The 16,597-nt window shown below is 42.4% G+C and overlaps 3 protein-coding genes across 3 annotated transcripts in view; 2 read left to right on the forward strand and 1 right to left on the reverse strand.

The window, feature by feature from the left end:
- kcnh7 (potassium channel, voltage gated eag related subfamily H, member 7) overlaps positions 1–7,426 on the forward strand; it is a 58,899-nt gene extending 51,473 nt beyond the window's left edge. The window contains exons 15-18 of the mRNA XM_035677485.1: positions 210–479; positions 1,878–2,037; positions 4,996–5,185; positions 6,453–7,426. Coding sequence (XP_035533378.1) covers positions 210–479; positions 1,878–2,037; positions 4,996–5,185; positions 6,453–6,734 — 902 coding nt within the window. The 3' untranslated portion in view covers positions 6,735–7,426. The remainder of the gene's footprint in view (positions 1–209; positions 480–1,877; positions 2,038–4,995; positions 5,186–6,452) is intronic.
- A 2,644-nt stretch (positions 7,427–10,070) lies between these two features.
- zgc:92027 (uncharacterized protein LOC449543 homolog) lies at positions 10,071–16,148 on the reverse strand. The gene is made up of 8 exons (XM_035677490.1): positions 16,008–16,148; positions 14,930–15,184; positions 14,274–14,343; positions 13,048–13,091; positions 12,782–12,929; positions 11,833–11,946; positions 11,504–11,562; positions 10,071–11,131 (listed from the first exon to the last, which is right to left on the reverse strand). The coding sequence occupies exons 1-8, from the start codon at positions 16,029–16,031 to the stop codon at positions 11,105–11,107; spliced, it is 741 nt and encodes a 246-aa protein (XP_035533383.1). The 5' UTR covers positions 16,032–16,148; the 3' UTR covers positions 10,071–11,104.
- Positions 15,489–16,597, forward strand: part of LOC118339768 (dipeptidyl peptidase 4-like) — an 18,765-nt gene continuing 17,656 nt past the window's right edge. The window contains exon 1 of the mRNA XM_035677486.1: positions 15,489–15,639. The gene's annotated coding sequence lies outside the window, so the exon portion shown is untranslated. The remainder of the gene's footprint in view (positions 15,640–16,597) is intronic.

Raw genomic sequence — 16,597 nt, forward strand, 5'->3', positions numbered from 1 at the left:
AGACCAACTGTCAATTGTATAACGTGATCCAAGGCTCACTGCTAAATTCTCCTTTAACATTGTTTGTCCTCAGTTTAACCCCAGAGCAAAACACTCTGCTACCTGTTGTCAAAGATAATGAGACAAACCCCGACATCCCCAGAGGAAGTCTAAGTGGAGAAGTCAGTGTACCCCCAACAGATCTCCTGATTACCATTTTTTCCCCGTAGTCTCACACAACAAGGAGCCAGTGGCCACCTACTGCAACACCAAGATCTACGCCTCCGCAGCTGCCGAGGAGAGGAGGGAGTCCGCCGAGGAGGGAGAGGACGAGGAGGATGAGGAAGAGGAGGAAGGCAGGGAGGAGGAGGAAGAACAGAGGCCCTTGTGTTCTGGTGTGCTGGGCTACCCGGTGGTTAGGGACCACACCCTGAGTCTTGGGCTGAGCAGCACTCCAGACGCACAGGCTGGAGACAACACGCAGAACCAGGCTTATAAAGGTGATGACAGAAACATCCACCTCATTTATTCTTACAGTGGCTTTAATTTTGCTTTTATTTGGTAACAGAGGATTTATTTTTGGGCTCAAGAAAGACTCCTTTTTCTCCTCCATCATTCAATTTAAAAAATCTGATTTCTATTTTTGCCCAAACATAAAAAAAACTACAGATTTTAAACAAGCAAAATATCACTAAGGAGACAATTTAATTACATCTTTGTTAACTGGCCTTTTGAAACCAACCTGAAATTTTCTATAAATCTGTGAGCTTGTCCTCTAAAGTTTTACTCCAGAATGGTAATTGGCTCAGAAGTTAATTTAGAAAAGCCCAAAAAATCCCTAAGCCCCAGAGGAGGAATGTCACACCTATTAAAAATCCAAACAAGGATTATGTGTCACTATGGTGAAACCTAAAACCCACTCAGTAATAAAATGTAAGAGGCTTATATCCAGCAACTGGTCCGGGGTCACCCCCCTTTTGATCGTAGGTCATGACCAAATAAAGGATTTACAGAAAACATTAGGTAAAATCATGTTGTTGGCATCGATGTCTCTGGTGAGTTAGGTCACATTTCAATCTTTTTAGGAAATCTGAACGGGTGGTTTCAATCATTTATTCAGCTATTGTCAAACTTAGACACTGTACAATCATCCAGACAAATGAAGTTAAGGGGTATAAAATCCTCCTGTGGAGCAGCAGGCCTGACTGAGCAGCTTCAACACCAAGAGCTGCGTCTGGGATTGAGATCCCCAGTGAGCTCCAGGAGAAATCCTCACTTTCACCGTCTGCCTGCTGCTACATGTTGAGCAAACACTCCAGTGTGTGTCTGCAGGCCGACCTCACATGACCTCCCGTCGGAAGAAGCAACTGCGCTGATGGCTTAAACCCCCATAAAATCATCCAGTGTGAACAAAAGCTCATGCATGCGCACGCACACACACACACACAGGTGCTCCCTGTATTTTAACTGCCAAGTTGAACTCAGCGTGATTCCTCGCTGCGATGGGGAAACTGTGCCAGCGTGTTGATTTGAAAGTAATATCCCATAATTCAGCTGTTGCAGCCATAAGAGGATTTCTGCCAGAACAGAGAGCAGAGTGACGCCTATAAACAACATACAGAAAAGCTCAACTGCAAAAGCTCAAAAGGAAGGAACAAAAATCCCCCCGAGGGTGTGATTGTCAACCAGGGTCAGACGTGTGTTTTCCTCTGCGGGATAGATGTTAGGATTCAGGAGGCGGTGAGCTCATCAGAGCTTAGTAAAAGCTAAATGATGAGAAGGCACAACACAGGAAGATGCTTCCCCCGAGGCACTGTTCTAATAACACAGATCATTTACCGTGTGTGTGTCTGTGTGTGTGGGTGTACGTCTGTTTGCACACCCGTCTCTCCCTCCAGAGCTCCATGCAGAGGAGTGGGTGTGTCAGCGCCCTGACGAGGGTGCCAAGGAGTCAGCCCAGTGTCAGGAGACGCCGGCCGGGGAGGAAGACAGCGACACAGACCTCACCTACGGAGAGGTGGAGCAACGACTGGACCTGCTGCAGCAGCACCTCAACAGGTGGGGAGAGGAAATGGTCACGTCAAACCAAAAACACTTTCATTTAAAACCTAGAATGAGGAAGTAGCTCAAATGGAAACGCTGTATACCACAGGATGCTTAGACGACGGTGTAAAGATGATATTTCCCCACATGGCCTCTGACTGTGAGGATGGAGAAGCTGATGATCTGTGGCCTCATTTATATAATCCTTCTCCGGCTTTATCTTAGATCCCATCATATCATTGTTTCAGAGGGAAAAAAAATTGTATTCACACTTTTTGTTGGGTAACTTCACCGATTTTACACATCAAAGTGTGTTTCCAAGTGTTGGAGAGCGTATGTGGAAAAAAGCCTTTAGTGGCTCCAGAGGGAGCTGTTTGAAGTCTGATAAATGTCCTTAAGTGATCTCACTTGAGTCAGCGTCTGTTGGAGCTGAAGACTAGTTTGAAAAAGAAAATGTGGAGGTGTGGAGTTAGAAAGGAGGGAGTGTATTAGACTGCTGTAGCTGCTCCTCGTCTCTGCTTGAGGATAAAGGTTCCATGCTACATTAACTACGCTAATAGCACAACACACGTCTGCAGTCCAGTTGCATTATGGGTAATGTAGGCACCATATTTTGGTTGTTGAATAAAAACAGCAGATATCTTTGAGTTTGCTGTATCACTTTGATTGTAAACATTTTTCTTCTCAAGTCTGACAATGTTTCAGAAGTGTGATGTTAATTATTGGAGTACTCTTTTAGTAATCTTCAATATCTAAATAATCTGGTTAAAGCAAATGGAAATTATATATTTTCAAACTTAGGCCTGAAGCCGGAAGCACGAAATGCCTCTTTTAAAGATGAGGATCTTGACCTTTAGATAACTAAAGACACCTTAGGGATCCTGTTTGGCTCACTTTCCCATTAGAAGCTTTTTATTTCTCTTCAACTTCATTTCTACAGAGTCATCTTTCACAGCTCAAGATACAAAAACCCTGTGATTCTGCCTATAATTGGCTGAGACATTTTTAAGGCCAGACACCGCTGCAGCCGCGTTAATGCAGAGAGCAGAGTGTGTGAGCAGCTTCGTGTGATTCTCGGCTGGTGCACTGATACAGATGAGGGGGAGGCAGACAGTCAGTGGCTGTCTATTTATAGCACGCAGCCACGAGATGCAGACACATTGCAATGGCTCTTGACGTCATCCTGTGAGGTTGGGATGGTGGATGTCATGGTGAAGTTGCAGAGTTTTGGTGCAGTTATATGGAGGAAACAGAGGAAATGGGTGAGTATTAGTCTGAGGCTGCAGACACTCCAGCTGCACTGCCTCCCTCATTTTACAGAAACAGGCTGGAGCCAAAGTGTTTATTTGCACTTACTGTCCTCTAAAGAGCTAAACAGGCACCTGGCAAAGCAACAATGAGGCATCCCCCTCTGCTTGCTCTATTTCCTCTCTCTGTCTCCTTTCTTCTTTCTGCTGATGGACTAGAAAAGAAGGAGTGTGTGTGTGTGAGAAGAATAGAGGTGATTCACTATCTCACACACACTCAATGCCATGATGTAACCAGCTGCATTAGGTGATGACACACAGTGCAGGTGTTCAGTATTTTGGTACCTGCCATAAAGAATCTGTCAGGCAAAGACTACTCCGGTTCATATGTTTACCTCTTTGGCACAATTTCATAAAAAACTGGATATTACTTGCTAGTATTTTAAAGCAGGATCACAGTAACTATATGACATGACACTTTAATATTCTTAATAAACATCTACTGGCATCACATGCTCCAACAATCATCTCACACATTAACATTCAAGTTTAAAGTACATTTAATCAAAAACTAGTAGTACTATTACGAGGTACTTGAGTATTTTCTGCTACTTTTACACGTCTACTCCATTACATTTCAGAGGGAACTAAAACACTTATTACTGCACTACATGTATTTCACAGCTTTGCATTAAACATTTCATTCAAAACATATGAAAATTAGCTTCACGCTGCTTAAACCAATCAGCAGTAACTACTTAAATCAGTCACATTTTGTTGATAATACCTTGCATAAGTAAGATTTTGCATGCAGAAGCCTTTACTTGTGATGGAGTATTTTTACTCACTCATTTCTTTATCAGGCTAACATGTGAGACCCCCTCCTCTTCCTGAAGGATATGCATTTGAGAAGCACTATAATACGCCACATTAAACACCTGCAGTTGTAAGGTTTGAGTCTCCCCCTAGTGTTTGGTATTAGCATTGACCACCACCACTCTATATAAACATGGCTTACAATCGTTCAACAGTTTAAATACATTCTCAGACTTTTTACCATCTGGGTCTTCGTGATATTAAATCCATCCACTGTCCATGCAGTTTGTCTGCAGACTGTTTTTGTGTTCTTGAAAAAAGTAGGGTGAAAAGATAATAACCGTCATCATATTAATTACAGGGCTGACAGTCAAGCAGCGGTGATGATGAGATGAAATTATTGATCCCTGTGGTGAAATTAGGTCACTGCAGAAACAAGACAAATGAGCACAAACACATGTTCTAACATAAGCAATTATAAAACAACCTGGTGACAGATTAAACACTGTACTGATGTGAGCGTCACAGCAACAGCTTTGGGGTTTTATATTACCGGTTTAATCATCACTGGTATTTATCAGAATCATTGGGATTTTAATTGCCACAGCCCTTACAGCACCAAAACCCAATAAAAACTACATTACTTATTTTAAACGACTTTGATTTCTTTTTTCTTGTTTATTCCAACTGTTGTGCAGCAGCTCATAAACTGTTTGTCATTAGTATTGATTAGGAACACTGACCATCTAAACAAACAACTCTCAGGACTCATTTTGCTACATAAATGATCTTTTTGTTCATGTGAGTATCTATCACACGACTAAAAATGCTTAATTTGTCCTGAACCAAGAAAATGTCGACAACTTTTCTTCATTTTTATTCCATGTTTTGTTCTCTGTCTGTCCATCAGACTGGAGTCCCAGATGACATCAGACATCCAGGCCATCCTGCAGCTCCTCCAGAGGCAAACCACAGCTGGTCCCCCCGCCTACAGCACTGTCACCTCCAGCCCCGAGTACCAGAAGCCAGCCATCAGAGTCCAGCCTGTGTCTGCCATCCAGACAGAGCTCAGCCTTGCTCCTGCTCCGCCTCGGCCACAGGTACACATCACCCTTTTTAAGTAACTCAGATCATTAGGAAACAAGTGGTGTGTGCCACAATTATTGCTTTGGCTCAATTTCAATTTGTAAAACTCTTGACTGCATTAAATCAGGTAATACATCAGGCAGTAATGTATTACAGTGAGATAGTCCTTCCAGGATACGGTGTCAGGGTGCAGTTGCATTGCCAGGAGCTTTTCACCCAGCAGGCAGGGCTGGGTGCTGTTGAAACAACTGGAGAAGTCAGAGAACATGACTCTCTCCAGGTGGGAGTAGACCCTGTGCATCGGGAAGATAATGGCCTCCTCACTCCAGTGTGTGCTTGGTATGTAAACTGCCAGGAGGTCCAGGAAGTTAGTTAGCAGGGTCCTAAAGGGCCGCAGCACCAGCCTCTAAATCACTTCATGACATGTGATGTTCGGCTCCGTAGGCATTAAGGCTATTAAAGTGATTTTTTTTTTAGCAAAAATTCGGTTTTCAAATGTGGTTTACTGCTCTTTATGATAAGTAAACTGAATATCTTTGGGGTTTTGAACCATTAGTAAGATAAGACGAGCAACTGAAAATGTGAACGTTGTGAGAAAGTTGTCCGGATTAATCAGCAATGACAATCATGATTACTTGCAGCCCTAATATGTTTTTAATAATAAATGTGGTCAGTTTCTCAAGATTATACCAATATGATAAACAGTACTAGTAGTTCATGGAGAAGTCAATGTTGTAGAATAAGCAAAACTTTACTGCATTAGAGGTTATATTTCAGTGGATTTCATGAGGGTAATGTTGTCTTAAAACCAGTCAGGTGCCCTTATGAACATTGAACAACAGAGTTTTCTTGCTGCAACTGTTCCTCCTGTTAATGCTGACCATAAAGACATCTCTTCCTACTGTGACTCCACAGCCACATTAGACAAATCAGGTGGATGTCCAAAGCTTTTTAGAGCATTGTGTTACAGTCCCCCAGCCACAGCTGAGCAAGTAAACAGTGTGCAGGGAAGCAAAAAGAAGGAATTTACTGTGACTTTGGAAGATACTCTATTGATTGTATTAGAAGTTGTGCTAATGTGAGGTGTCTGTGAAAGCTGAGCAATCGTACAATACTGTTATTACTTCAGTTTCTATCGAGATAGTCCAGTAGTGTGTAGTTGGTCAGCTGCTTTTGTTTAAACAGACATTGGTAATGTAGCTGTGTTTAGTCTATGTCCTCTGACAGATCTGTCTGTAGTTTCTCTGCCAAATGGCTCATGATGCCCACTGTCGCCCTCAGAGCCCTGGCCCAGAAAAGGCCCAGAACAAATCCAAAGAAACCTCCTCAGTCCTCCTTCACACAGAGACTCTTCCAGACGGGAACTTTGCTGGACTGCTGGAGAGTGACACGGACACAGAACAGAGACACACACAAAACAGCGTGGACTCTCTAGAGCAACAACACCAACAGCCACCGAGGGTCCCCTCAGGCCGACAAGCCTCTCTCCCTGAAGTCCCCAGCAGCTCAGGAATGTTGGGACTCCACAGGCCAGTTTCTGACCCGGGGCTTCCAGGAAAGTAGGCCTCCCCAAAAGTAGGCCTCCCGCACGCTTTCGACGTTGACTGAAGGTCTTCTCTCAAGTTTGACTCAGGGTCTAAGAAAGAGACTGAATATGCAAAGGAAAAAAAACTGTAGACTTTCTTCCATTCCTTTTCAGAAAAATCTCCCCTGCCCTTCCAACTATCTGATTTCGATGTATAAAGTCCATTTATACAGAGGTATTTATACACTATATTATTAACATGTGTAAAGTCATCATCTACATACATGTACATACGTCAAATAGAACACTGCCAGCAACACGAGGCACCTAATGTGCTTTTTCTAAAGAGAGATATGCATGTTTTTGTTTCTCATTTATTTTCTTTTTTTAGTGCATGTTCCTCACACACACTGCAACTCATCCGGCAATCAGGTGTGATCTTGGCATGCTTACAGACTACTGTAGCTCTCAAGTCTCATTTTCTATGACTCTTCCCTCTCCACGGGGACAAAAGCTACTTGAAACTCTCTCCGAGGCATTTCTATATTCCACTCCGCAGCTTTGAAGTTCCTCTTTTATTATCAGCAGCTCCAAAACGATCGACGGCAAACTCACAAGGAGGTTCGTCTGTATATTTAGCGTGCCTACTGTACACAACATTGCCACAAACAGATGAAAATCACTTCTTATTCAGCTCAAAATAATGTGTGTAGAGGCTGCGTGGACGTCCCATAGCACAACAAGACTTTTGTCTTTGAGAGCAATAATGATGAAACAAACAGACTCTTGGTATATTTGTAGTTTAGTACGCTCTGGAGATCATTTTATACAAGCCGAGCGAAGAAAAAAGGAAAAAAAAAAGCATCTTTCAACAGCATTTTATGTTGTGAATTCATTTGCGATGTTAAGATCTATATGTGATTTTAACAGCCCAACCGTCATGCGTAGGACGTTTCGGTGGATAAACTGTAAATGTTCAAGAACACAAAATGAATGCTTAAAGTTTTAGTAGATTTGAAAACATAGAATTACCATATAACCACCTGCATCATATCAATATTACATTAGCATGGTTGTAGGGTATTAACAGTTGCAGTCAAAACTTGTAAGGGACATTTATCTGTTCAGGCAGTTTGGGGATTTTAGTCATTTCTACATCTGTTCTTTCGCAGTGACAGAATGACTGGGATACGTTTATTTTGCACATTTTTTCTGTTAAAATCTAATGGGTCAAAAATATACAAAAAGTACAGCTAGTATTTGTCACCTGAACCATCCAGCTTCGACCACTCTTCAGGGGAAAGTCTGGAGTTTAACCTCATTTGTTGTTTTCTTGCACTGGCTCCTCTTTTAAGGCAGTCTAAGCCTGATGTAGCTTGATTTATCAGTCCCAAAACCACCTCTGATCTGTGTTCAGTGTCACTGTCCTGTTGGAACAGCCACTACTGAGGTAGAAGTTAAATCTACTTGTTGTCATTGTGGTCAGATAACTCCATCTTTTAACTCTCCGTCCAGCAGAAGGTCATTTGTTTGTCCACGTGAGTCAGGCTTTATGGGTTTGGAGCTTCTGTCTCGCAGGGTAGACTCTCAGTTTATGGTGATAGGTGACACCTCTGTTCCAGCAACTTGGACATTAAACTGTCTGAACTAATAGTCTTTCAGCACAGTTAGTTTTCTTCAAAAGACGCCTCCGTTCCTAGTACATGTAATTGTTAATCTTGACATTTTAGATCTTTCTATGCCACCAATATCTATAATTTACAGTACTGTAAGTTGCTCTGTGTACATTATTGACTCATTAGATTTTCAGATGAACCACAAAAAAAACTCCTCTTTGTGACAAAGAAGAGCGTTTCTCAGTGATTGTGTCACAGAAAAACAACAATCCCCAAACTGCCTTGACATGATGTCCCTCACGAGTGTGTGTAAACTTTTGACTGCAACTGTGAAACTGCTGGACAGGAAGTAACATCCTGAATCTTCTCCACAGCTGGAGGGAACTCTGACTATCCCACGAGATAGTTTTTGGTTGCATGCTTTAGGTCTTCCATTATCTTCTTAAAAAGTACAATTTCGTGAATAAAAAAAAATCATCTCTAACATCAAAAAAATGTAAAAAATGAGAAGAAAAAAAAAGATGCTTTGTCATGTTTTGGGCCGACGAGACAGCTCCGCCTTCTATAGCCTTAGCTTTATAAGCCTGCTCTAGCCTTTACAAACGACATCAGTCCAATGCAACAGAAACCTGCTTCTCCACCGTCACAGATGTAAATGTACTGAACCGTTTTTAGGCTCAACTGCATGACAAAAATGAATTAGTCATTCAAGTTTTTTAACTACACAAATTTCCCACACAAGCTCATGTATTGCATGGAGACTGCACTCGACTAAATTATAAAAAAGGTCTCAATCAGCTGTGTGTGACATGTATTGATGCGTAAGGTCCAGCACATAACTCACCCAGAGAGATTTAGAAATAACGGTTAGACCTATTTTTCTAAAACAAAGTATTTAATTTGCTGTTATTTTTCTATGTACCTTTTATTTGTTTTTAAAAACCCTGATGTTGTTTGAATGGCGTGGACTGCTGATGGGAAGACGGGAAGATGATGAATGCAATGCATAGCCTCTCAATGTAGCAAGACGTCAGTGACAGCTTCGTGCTGCATTTACTGTATGCTGTTGAAATGGTTTGTCTGGATTTAATATTGCACATTGATATCATATCATTTCTACACTGACTTCTCCCTCCGAACTTATTCAACACTTCACTGTCATCGTTTTGTCCCGACTCATCCGGTGGAAAACCTCCGCACTCCCGGTGACAACAACACAACACGTAGAAGTGATTTAAGGGTTTGTAAGGTGTGAGAGAAATGATGAAAATTGTCCCGATGAAGAAGCTCCTGTTTTCATACACTTACAGACCCGAGACGTCAAGAGACAATGTCAGTTGAATGCAGGATAAAATGGACTTTACGGTAAAATACAGATGTTTCCAGCAGAACACGGGGTGTTTTCTTTGATAAGCTTTCTTTCTCGAGCACAGATGTAGAACAAAAGTTGCTGAAGCCTAACTCGACATGTCCAACGCCTGAAGAGTTGTCTCCTGAACTTTCACGGGATTTGCAAACTTTTGCACAGAGATTAGAAAACTTGCTGTACTGGATATAAATGTCACTTTTTAAATCTAGTGCTGTTCACAATTGTTTTTATGCATTTTTTAAATGTTTGCCACTGTATTTTATACAATGCAACACTTAACAGCTAATTTGAATGTTTCCGTTCTTAACTATATTTAAAGAAATGAAATATATTGTGTAAATAGACTGGGGAAAAAATGCGCAATTGTATCAATTAATAAACAGAATGCATACTGATTAAAAAGTGTTTATTGTGAGTAACAAAATATGATATTTATCACAACATTGGGCATGTGCAGAAGTTTTTTCAACCTGGCTGTGTTTGAAAACAAAGTTTACAGGTGCATAACCTCAAGCATATGAAGGTAATCTCATTAATAAAAGGTATCAGTGTGGATTTAGATCTGCTCACAGTCACTTTGGCTTGTTATCGAGTTAAGTAACATCAAGCTAATCTACTGTCGTTAGGCTCAACAAAGGTTTTATAAAACAGATGCAACAGTGCACATTATTTCCTGCACAAAAAAAAATATTACAACAAATAATGCACATGAGAAACTATAACAAATGTGTTCAGTGTCAACATCAAATCAACATCATGTTATCTGTAAATGCTAACGTTTAACCATAACTTGTGATGCTGCCATTACTACAACGTTATCTATAAATGATTTTAATATATTAGTCCATACATTCAGAGACTATAATGGCACAATAGGTGTCTCACAGGTCAGATGATCCATCAGTATTCATGTTGCTGTTTCATTCCAAACTGAGAGACCCGAAGCAGAATATTCTAACAAACACAAGATAGCTGATAGAGCTATTTCTACATTCTTCCACTGAAACTCTCAAACCTCCATTCTTTAAAGCCCCTACGTGCACCCAACATTTTTCCAAATTATTCAGACACAACTGTGGTAACTTGTCTCTGACTTTTAAGTCAGAAGTCCTACACATAAGGGCTTTAAAGATACTTAACATGTATAATATTTCCCCTCTTTAATCAATTATATTCGCCACTAATGTGGATACATACTTTGTGTATATACGTGTGATACATCTTCAGCACATCCCTGTATGAGATACAAGACTTAAGCATTACAGCAAGCATTACAAGCAATGGGTACTTTCCTGTCGCGGCTCATGGCAACTCAGTCTGATATACTGGCCTCCCTTTGCATTCCTGTGAGGCAGCGGTCCAGAATCCACCACTGATTGGTTCGTCAAACGCCCTGACCTCGTGGTGTGGAACACAGCAGCACTTAGATGGCCATTGTGCAGAGGATGAACTGTTAACAGGGAGAGCAGTCAAAGAGAGTGACAGAGAGTCAACCACAGGACCTCAACAGGAAACACTCCTCTGCACTGAGCTGTTCCACATGCAGGCTAACTGAAACAGTGTGAAATAATGTCACAGAACGTCTGTATACTGCCACAACACAGCGCGCTCGTGTTAGACCTGCTGAGACTGTAGGTCATAACAAGGGATGAAGAGCAAAAACTTCCTGTTTGGTGTGTGTGCACCAGTGTCCATAACAATGAGACAAGTACGGCAAAACTATCGCCTTTCAATCTCCTCCTTCTTCCCCCCATCCCAATAATTGTCATACAGTTTATGGAGTGAGAGCTACAATATGAGACCGTGTGAGAGGTGGACTTACGTCGTCATACTGGAAGTTGACGGATCCCTGCTGCATGGTATCCCTCCGCCTGAAGTTATCTGTAACAGGAAGAGTAAACGCTCACAGCACTGAAGGGTCACGATTTCAATAAAGCCCGTTTCGAAGCACCTTCTGACATTGATTTGTGCGGCGAGCCGAGCTGAATGTCACGGCTCTTCAGAGATAACAACGAGGATTACAGGCGGGAAGAAAAAACCAACAGCAATCTGAGTGTCGGTCCACGTTAAAGACATGCGTGTGCACACGAGTGGCTGTCCACTGAACGTGTCAGGTCATGTCTGTCCACTGTGGTCGTTTGTGTTTCGTACCTGTGACGGCTCGCAGTTTGACAGAGCAGGCCACGTAGTCATCAAAGTAGATTCTTCCTCCTTTGCTGTAGCGCTTGATGATGACATTTAGAGCCTGAGGACTGACGCGGTAGCCTGAAGAGGGGGGAGAAAAAAAGTCTCATTTAAATATGCAGCATGGTGGCAGCTGCGGTTAGACTCTGTTTGTGAAAGACACCACCGTTTCCTGTCAGACTGGGTCAAAAGAGCAATTGAACATCTCTTTGAAGCCCTAAAAAAACACTCAACTGAAGGAAATGAACTGAAATAATCTCACAATATCAATACAAGGGTTTTGCATTTATGTTTCACTCAGGAGTTTCAATTTGTTGATAACGTCGGGATTGATGATGAAATGCAAATTGGTGATACTTGCCAAGCATCATGTAGAGCTCCACTAATAAATGGGTAGATAGATATATAAAATGTATATTGGCCAACACTGTCATCAGATTTAACTTAAATATTAATATCTGCCTGAAACTAAATAACTAAAATTGCCATGCAAAGTGTCAGAAAATGCATTTTGTTTTTTGTTTTTTATGAATTTATGTGAAACAAAAAGGGCATTAAGTCATAAACTTTCATGGTTTTTTTGCACACAATGTATCATATGGAAATTGGTGCCCTGAAGCAATCCACCAGTCTAATGATCGGACCAGAATGCAACAGAAGCAAACATGTCTACACGTGGAGGATATGCATTAATGTCTTCCTCTGTCGAGCTGCAGATGATATGCAGACCGGAGACAGTCTGTCCTTTTCATCGCTCTACTGCGATCGAAAAGATAAGATAGAGACAGATTGCACCAATGAGCTCAGATTAAACCCTGACTGTCTAATTAAGAGTCATTAAACATTCTGATTAACATTGGATGTGTTATCGCGATCACGTTAAACATCCATCATGTTAAACTGTGAAGAGCCTCACCCATGGCGTTGATTGCCTGAGTCATCTCGTGAGGCTCCACAGTTCCGCTCCGGTCCTGGTCGAACATCATGAAGTTCTGCTTCCAGCCGTTCAGGGCCGTGAACAGATCCTTGAACTCACTGAAGCCCATCTTACCTGTAAAGTCCCTCTGGTGGAAGTCCGGTTAAGCTTTAACAACTGGTTGAACGGTGTGCCGTGCCTACTGTAAACATGTTTCAACAATGAGTGTGAATGGAGCGCTGGGGGGGGGGTTACAGAAAGGATACGTCGAGCATGGCGATCATGATCCTGCACGTCTCCAGGCTGAAGGCTGTGAAGGTAATGAAACAGGAGAAGAATTAGGCGCATTTTTATTCACAAGTCGTACAGTGATGTGGCAGACGCAGATCAGTCACAGCTTAACTTTAGTTATTTGTCAATGTAAACAAAAGGGGAGTAGTTGCCTAACCTGCTCTCATATCTTAGTGAACAGCACAAGAGGAGGCAAACTCACATGTCTCTAGTCCATTAGCTCAGGAGGATAAAACATTTTTTACACAAGTTTTAAGGTTCACAGTTGGATAGTCTGATCCAGTAGCTCGGGGTGATTTTATGGTCCAACACCCAACATGAAGACTTAAAAGTGCTCCGAGACAAAGTTCAAATGTGAAGGGGACTTGGTGGCGTGGTGGGTTTGCCTCGTGACCCTAGGGTCAACCAGCGGTGCAACTGTTCCTGGAGGGGGGCGTGTCCCCTCCTGCGTTTCCAGAGATAGAAGCAGGGGGTTATGGGCCAAAGCACCATGAACCTCTTACATGCAATGAATGTTGGAAGATTATTACTACTATTATAGTCAGAAGCATGAGTAGTGTAGCCACAGGCTGCCTGTACATCAGAAGAATGACTTACACAGGAGTCGTTGTCATTTGTCAGTGTAAACAGGGCAGCAGCTGCTCAACCTGCTTTCATCCCCGGCATGTTCAAAAAAAATATCCAAAGGCTACAAGTTTTCTCCTGACAGGCTGAGTTAGCAGGACCTGAAACAATCCAACACTGGAGATGCTACAGTACTGTCACCCTGCTTCCCTCATTAACCCTGTCTATTAAGTAATATAGATATTTTATAAACTATCAGTCTAAACCTGCCTTGTGCTCCTGTACACTGATGAATATTTCACTTCACTTTCAGACCCGTCTGCTGTCGGTTTGGTGGTGCATGGAGCCCACATTCACTTCCCCTGCAGATAACCTGGGAGTCCTACGTCAGCTTCTATGAATGAGGGAGGAAATGATTGCATGTTGCAACTTTGGTGGCCCCATCCTTGCTTAAACCAGCAGGCACTGCACAGTCAGTTTTTGTCTCCAACGTATCCAGGAAAATGTTATTTAAACACTTTGTCTCTTCCATACCTGTCCTCCAAGAACAGAAACACTTGACTGAGCATTGTAAAATAACGGTATAACTCAGGAGTCAGCCGTCCTCCTCCTGCGGACGGGAGACTTGTGAACTTACGAGTGTAGCTTCCAGTGAAACCGGACTGCGTCAGACACTTCTGGAGCTCCTCGGCATCGACCTCACCGTCCTGCACAGAACAGGAAGGGGTCAGTCATGTGTGACGCTCGGGGGAATAAACAACACTTTGGAGGAGACAGGTCTGCTGGTCAAGTGTGAAGTGATGAGAGCAGAGGAGCAAAACTAAAGTGGGAAGTGAGGGCGCTGTACACACTGCGCTGAGAGAAAATCAGCAAGGAAGAAAGAGAGCGTGAGCTTCATGACTTCTGTGTCCGAGTCTGGAAGATTTAGAAGAAGAACAAGTGAAATACAATACTCATTATATGCTTTATGGATTTAGCTTTTCCTGTAAAGGTCGCGCTGCAGGAAGCTGTTCAAACAGACACGTTTAGGGAAGTGTTGACAGTTCATTAGTCTCAGTTAATCCACGGTTTGAAATAACACGTGACAACTGAGGCGGAGTGAAATCAAGTTCAGACAGATCTCTAATATCAGGTACTGTTTCATAAAACCTGGAATATCTAGAAAAAGGGGAACGTTACTTGTTCTTGCCTGAACTAAAAAGAGAAAGTGAAAGCAACCCCTGCAGTGAAATAGCAGAAAAAGTATAAATGTATAACTTCTACTCTTCTTCTAGTCAGTTAATCCACACGTACCTGGCCTGCTATGGCGGTAAAGTAACCCCACATCGGATCATTGGCAGCTGGAGGCGCGGCGCCATACCCGCCTGCATAGCCTCCTCCGTACTGGGCATATCCTCCCTGGGCTGGTGCGCCTCCCATCGGCCCGCATCCCATCGGCCCACCCATGTGCCCAGGCATGTGCCCACCCATGGGGCCTCCCATGGGCCCTCCTGGCATCCCTTGGGGCGGCATCCCCTGCCCTGGCATGCCTGGCATTGGCCCCCCATACTGAGGCAGGGAGGAGACACAGAGCAGGATTTAGTTTCATACAGTAAGTGGTGCAAAAGGCAAAGAGCGATTGTGTGTTTTGGAAATGTTTCACTTTGTACTGTTTGGGGAATTATCAGCTCTCTTATTATTTTATATAAATTTTAAAGCATTAAAGCTCTGGACTCAGTGAGTGGTGGGCAATCCTGGCTTGGTGTGTTTAACGTGATGCAGCTGTGGTCACCTCTGGAGGCCTCCTATTGGCCGATCCACTGATTGATCGCTCTGAGGAAGGTGTCTGTCCCCACTGAACCACACTAGCTTCTCTATACAAGTCCTATTTTATACTAAAAGGAGTTTCAGGACATTTTGTGGAAGTTTTCTTGGCTTCAGTCTGGCCCCAAAGAATGTAAATGACTCTGCAGACAATGGACTATAAAAAGAAATGGGTGTGTATATGGCCCCTGTACTAAAAGGTGAGTGCACTGACCCAAACGAATTAACTAAAGAAAGATGCTCTGTGTTAAAGTCCACTACAGATTAGCTTTAATAAACAGTAGGAGCTGCTTGTTGCTCAGTATTGTTGATGACTTTCATTCCGGAAGAGAGAGTTAATGCACATTTTAATGACCTGGGAATGCCAACATGGCTCCCAACTTACAACTGGAAGTGACACAAACACACACATTGTAGTTTAAGTGTAAATTAACCCTCCACCTTGATACAAGAAGCGAAGGAGGCTCTGTAACAGCGCAGCTTTGTCACAAATGAGCGGCGCTTTCTCTGCTACCCACCGTAAGCTACTTCAGCTCTATAAAATGAATGTTACGTATATTTAACTCACCCCGCCGTAGCCTGGATACGCCATTTGGTAAAAACAGAGCAAAGTTTAATATCTTTTGAAGTGTAATTGACGGTGAGCACGGTTTTACGCCACCTACGGTTGTAACTTCCGATAAGTGCAAAGCGTTGCTACATCATATCCGAGCTGTCGGAAATGCGTTGACTGACGGCGCTCTCAGCCAATGGGAGAGGGGGAAAGTCGAAAGAAGACCCGCCCCCATTTTTGTGTGCGGCTTTTAGTTCCTCCTCGTAAATTTAAGTTGTCCTTTAACGACGGTCTAAATGGTGGGAACTTGAAGATTTTAATATTTAATAATATATTAAATATTTAATAATTGGAAATAAATAACTGTATTAAAGCTGTTTACATCTGACACTAGCCCCTAAATGTCATATTTTGATAACTTGGGCAGGTTTTACATTCCTATCTGCCACAAGAGACTCTATTTTCCCAGTATTTAAACGTATCATTTAAGTATTTCCAGTGTTTTTCCTTCTTTTATTTTATCAGTTTTTAAATCAAATGTTTAACCTTTTTTAAATGGCGCAAGTTGACTGTACCAACACGTATAACAATAATAATAATAATAA

The sequence above is a fragment of the Morone saxatilis genome, unplaced genomic scaffold (assembly GCF_004916995.1).
Source record: "Morone saxatilis isolate NCDOM2014 unplaced genomic scaffold, NCSU_SB_2.0 Contig6, whole genome shotgun sequence".
NCBI classification, from domain to species: domain Eukaryota; kingdom Metazoa; phylum Chordata; class Actinopteri; family Moronidae; genus Morone; species Morone saxatilis.

Excerpts from the sequence above, each read along its gene's own strand:
- zgc:92027 (XM_035677490.1), bottom strand. The coding sequence starts at position 16,031 with ATGGCGTATCCAGGCTACGGCGGG. Across the intron at positions 13,092-14,273 it reads TTTCACTGGAAGCTACACTC|CCTTCAGCCTGGAGACGTGC; the intron begins GTAAGTTCACAA and ends TTACCTTCACAG. Across the intron at positions 12,930-13,047 it reads TCATGATCGCCATGCTCGAC|AGGGACTTTACAGGTAAGAT; the intron begins GTATCCTTTCTG and ends GACTTCCACCAG.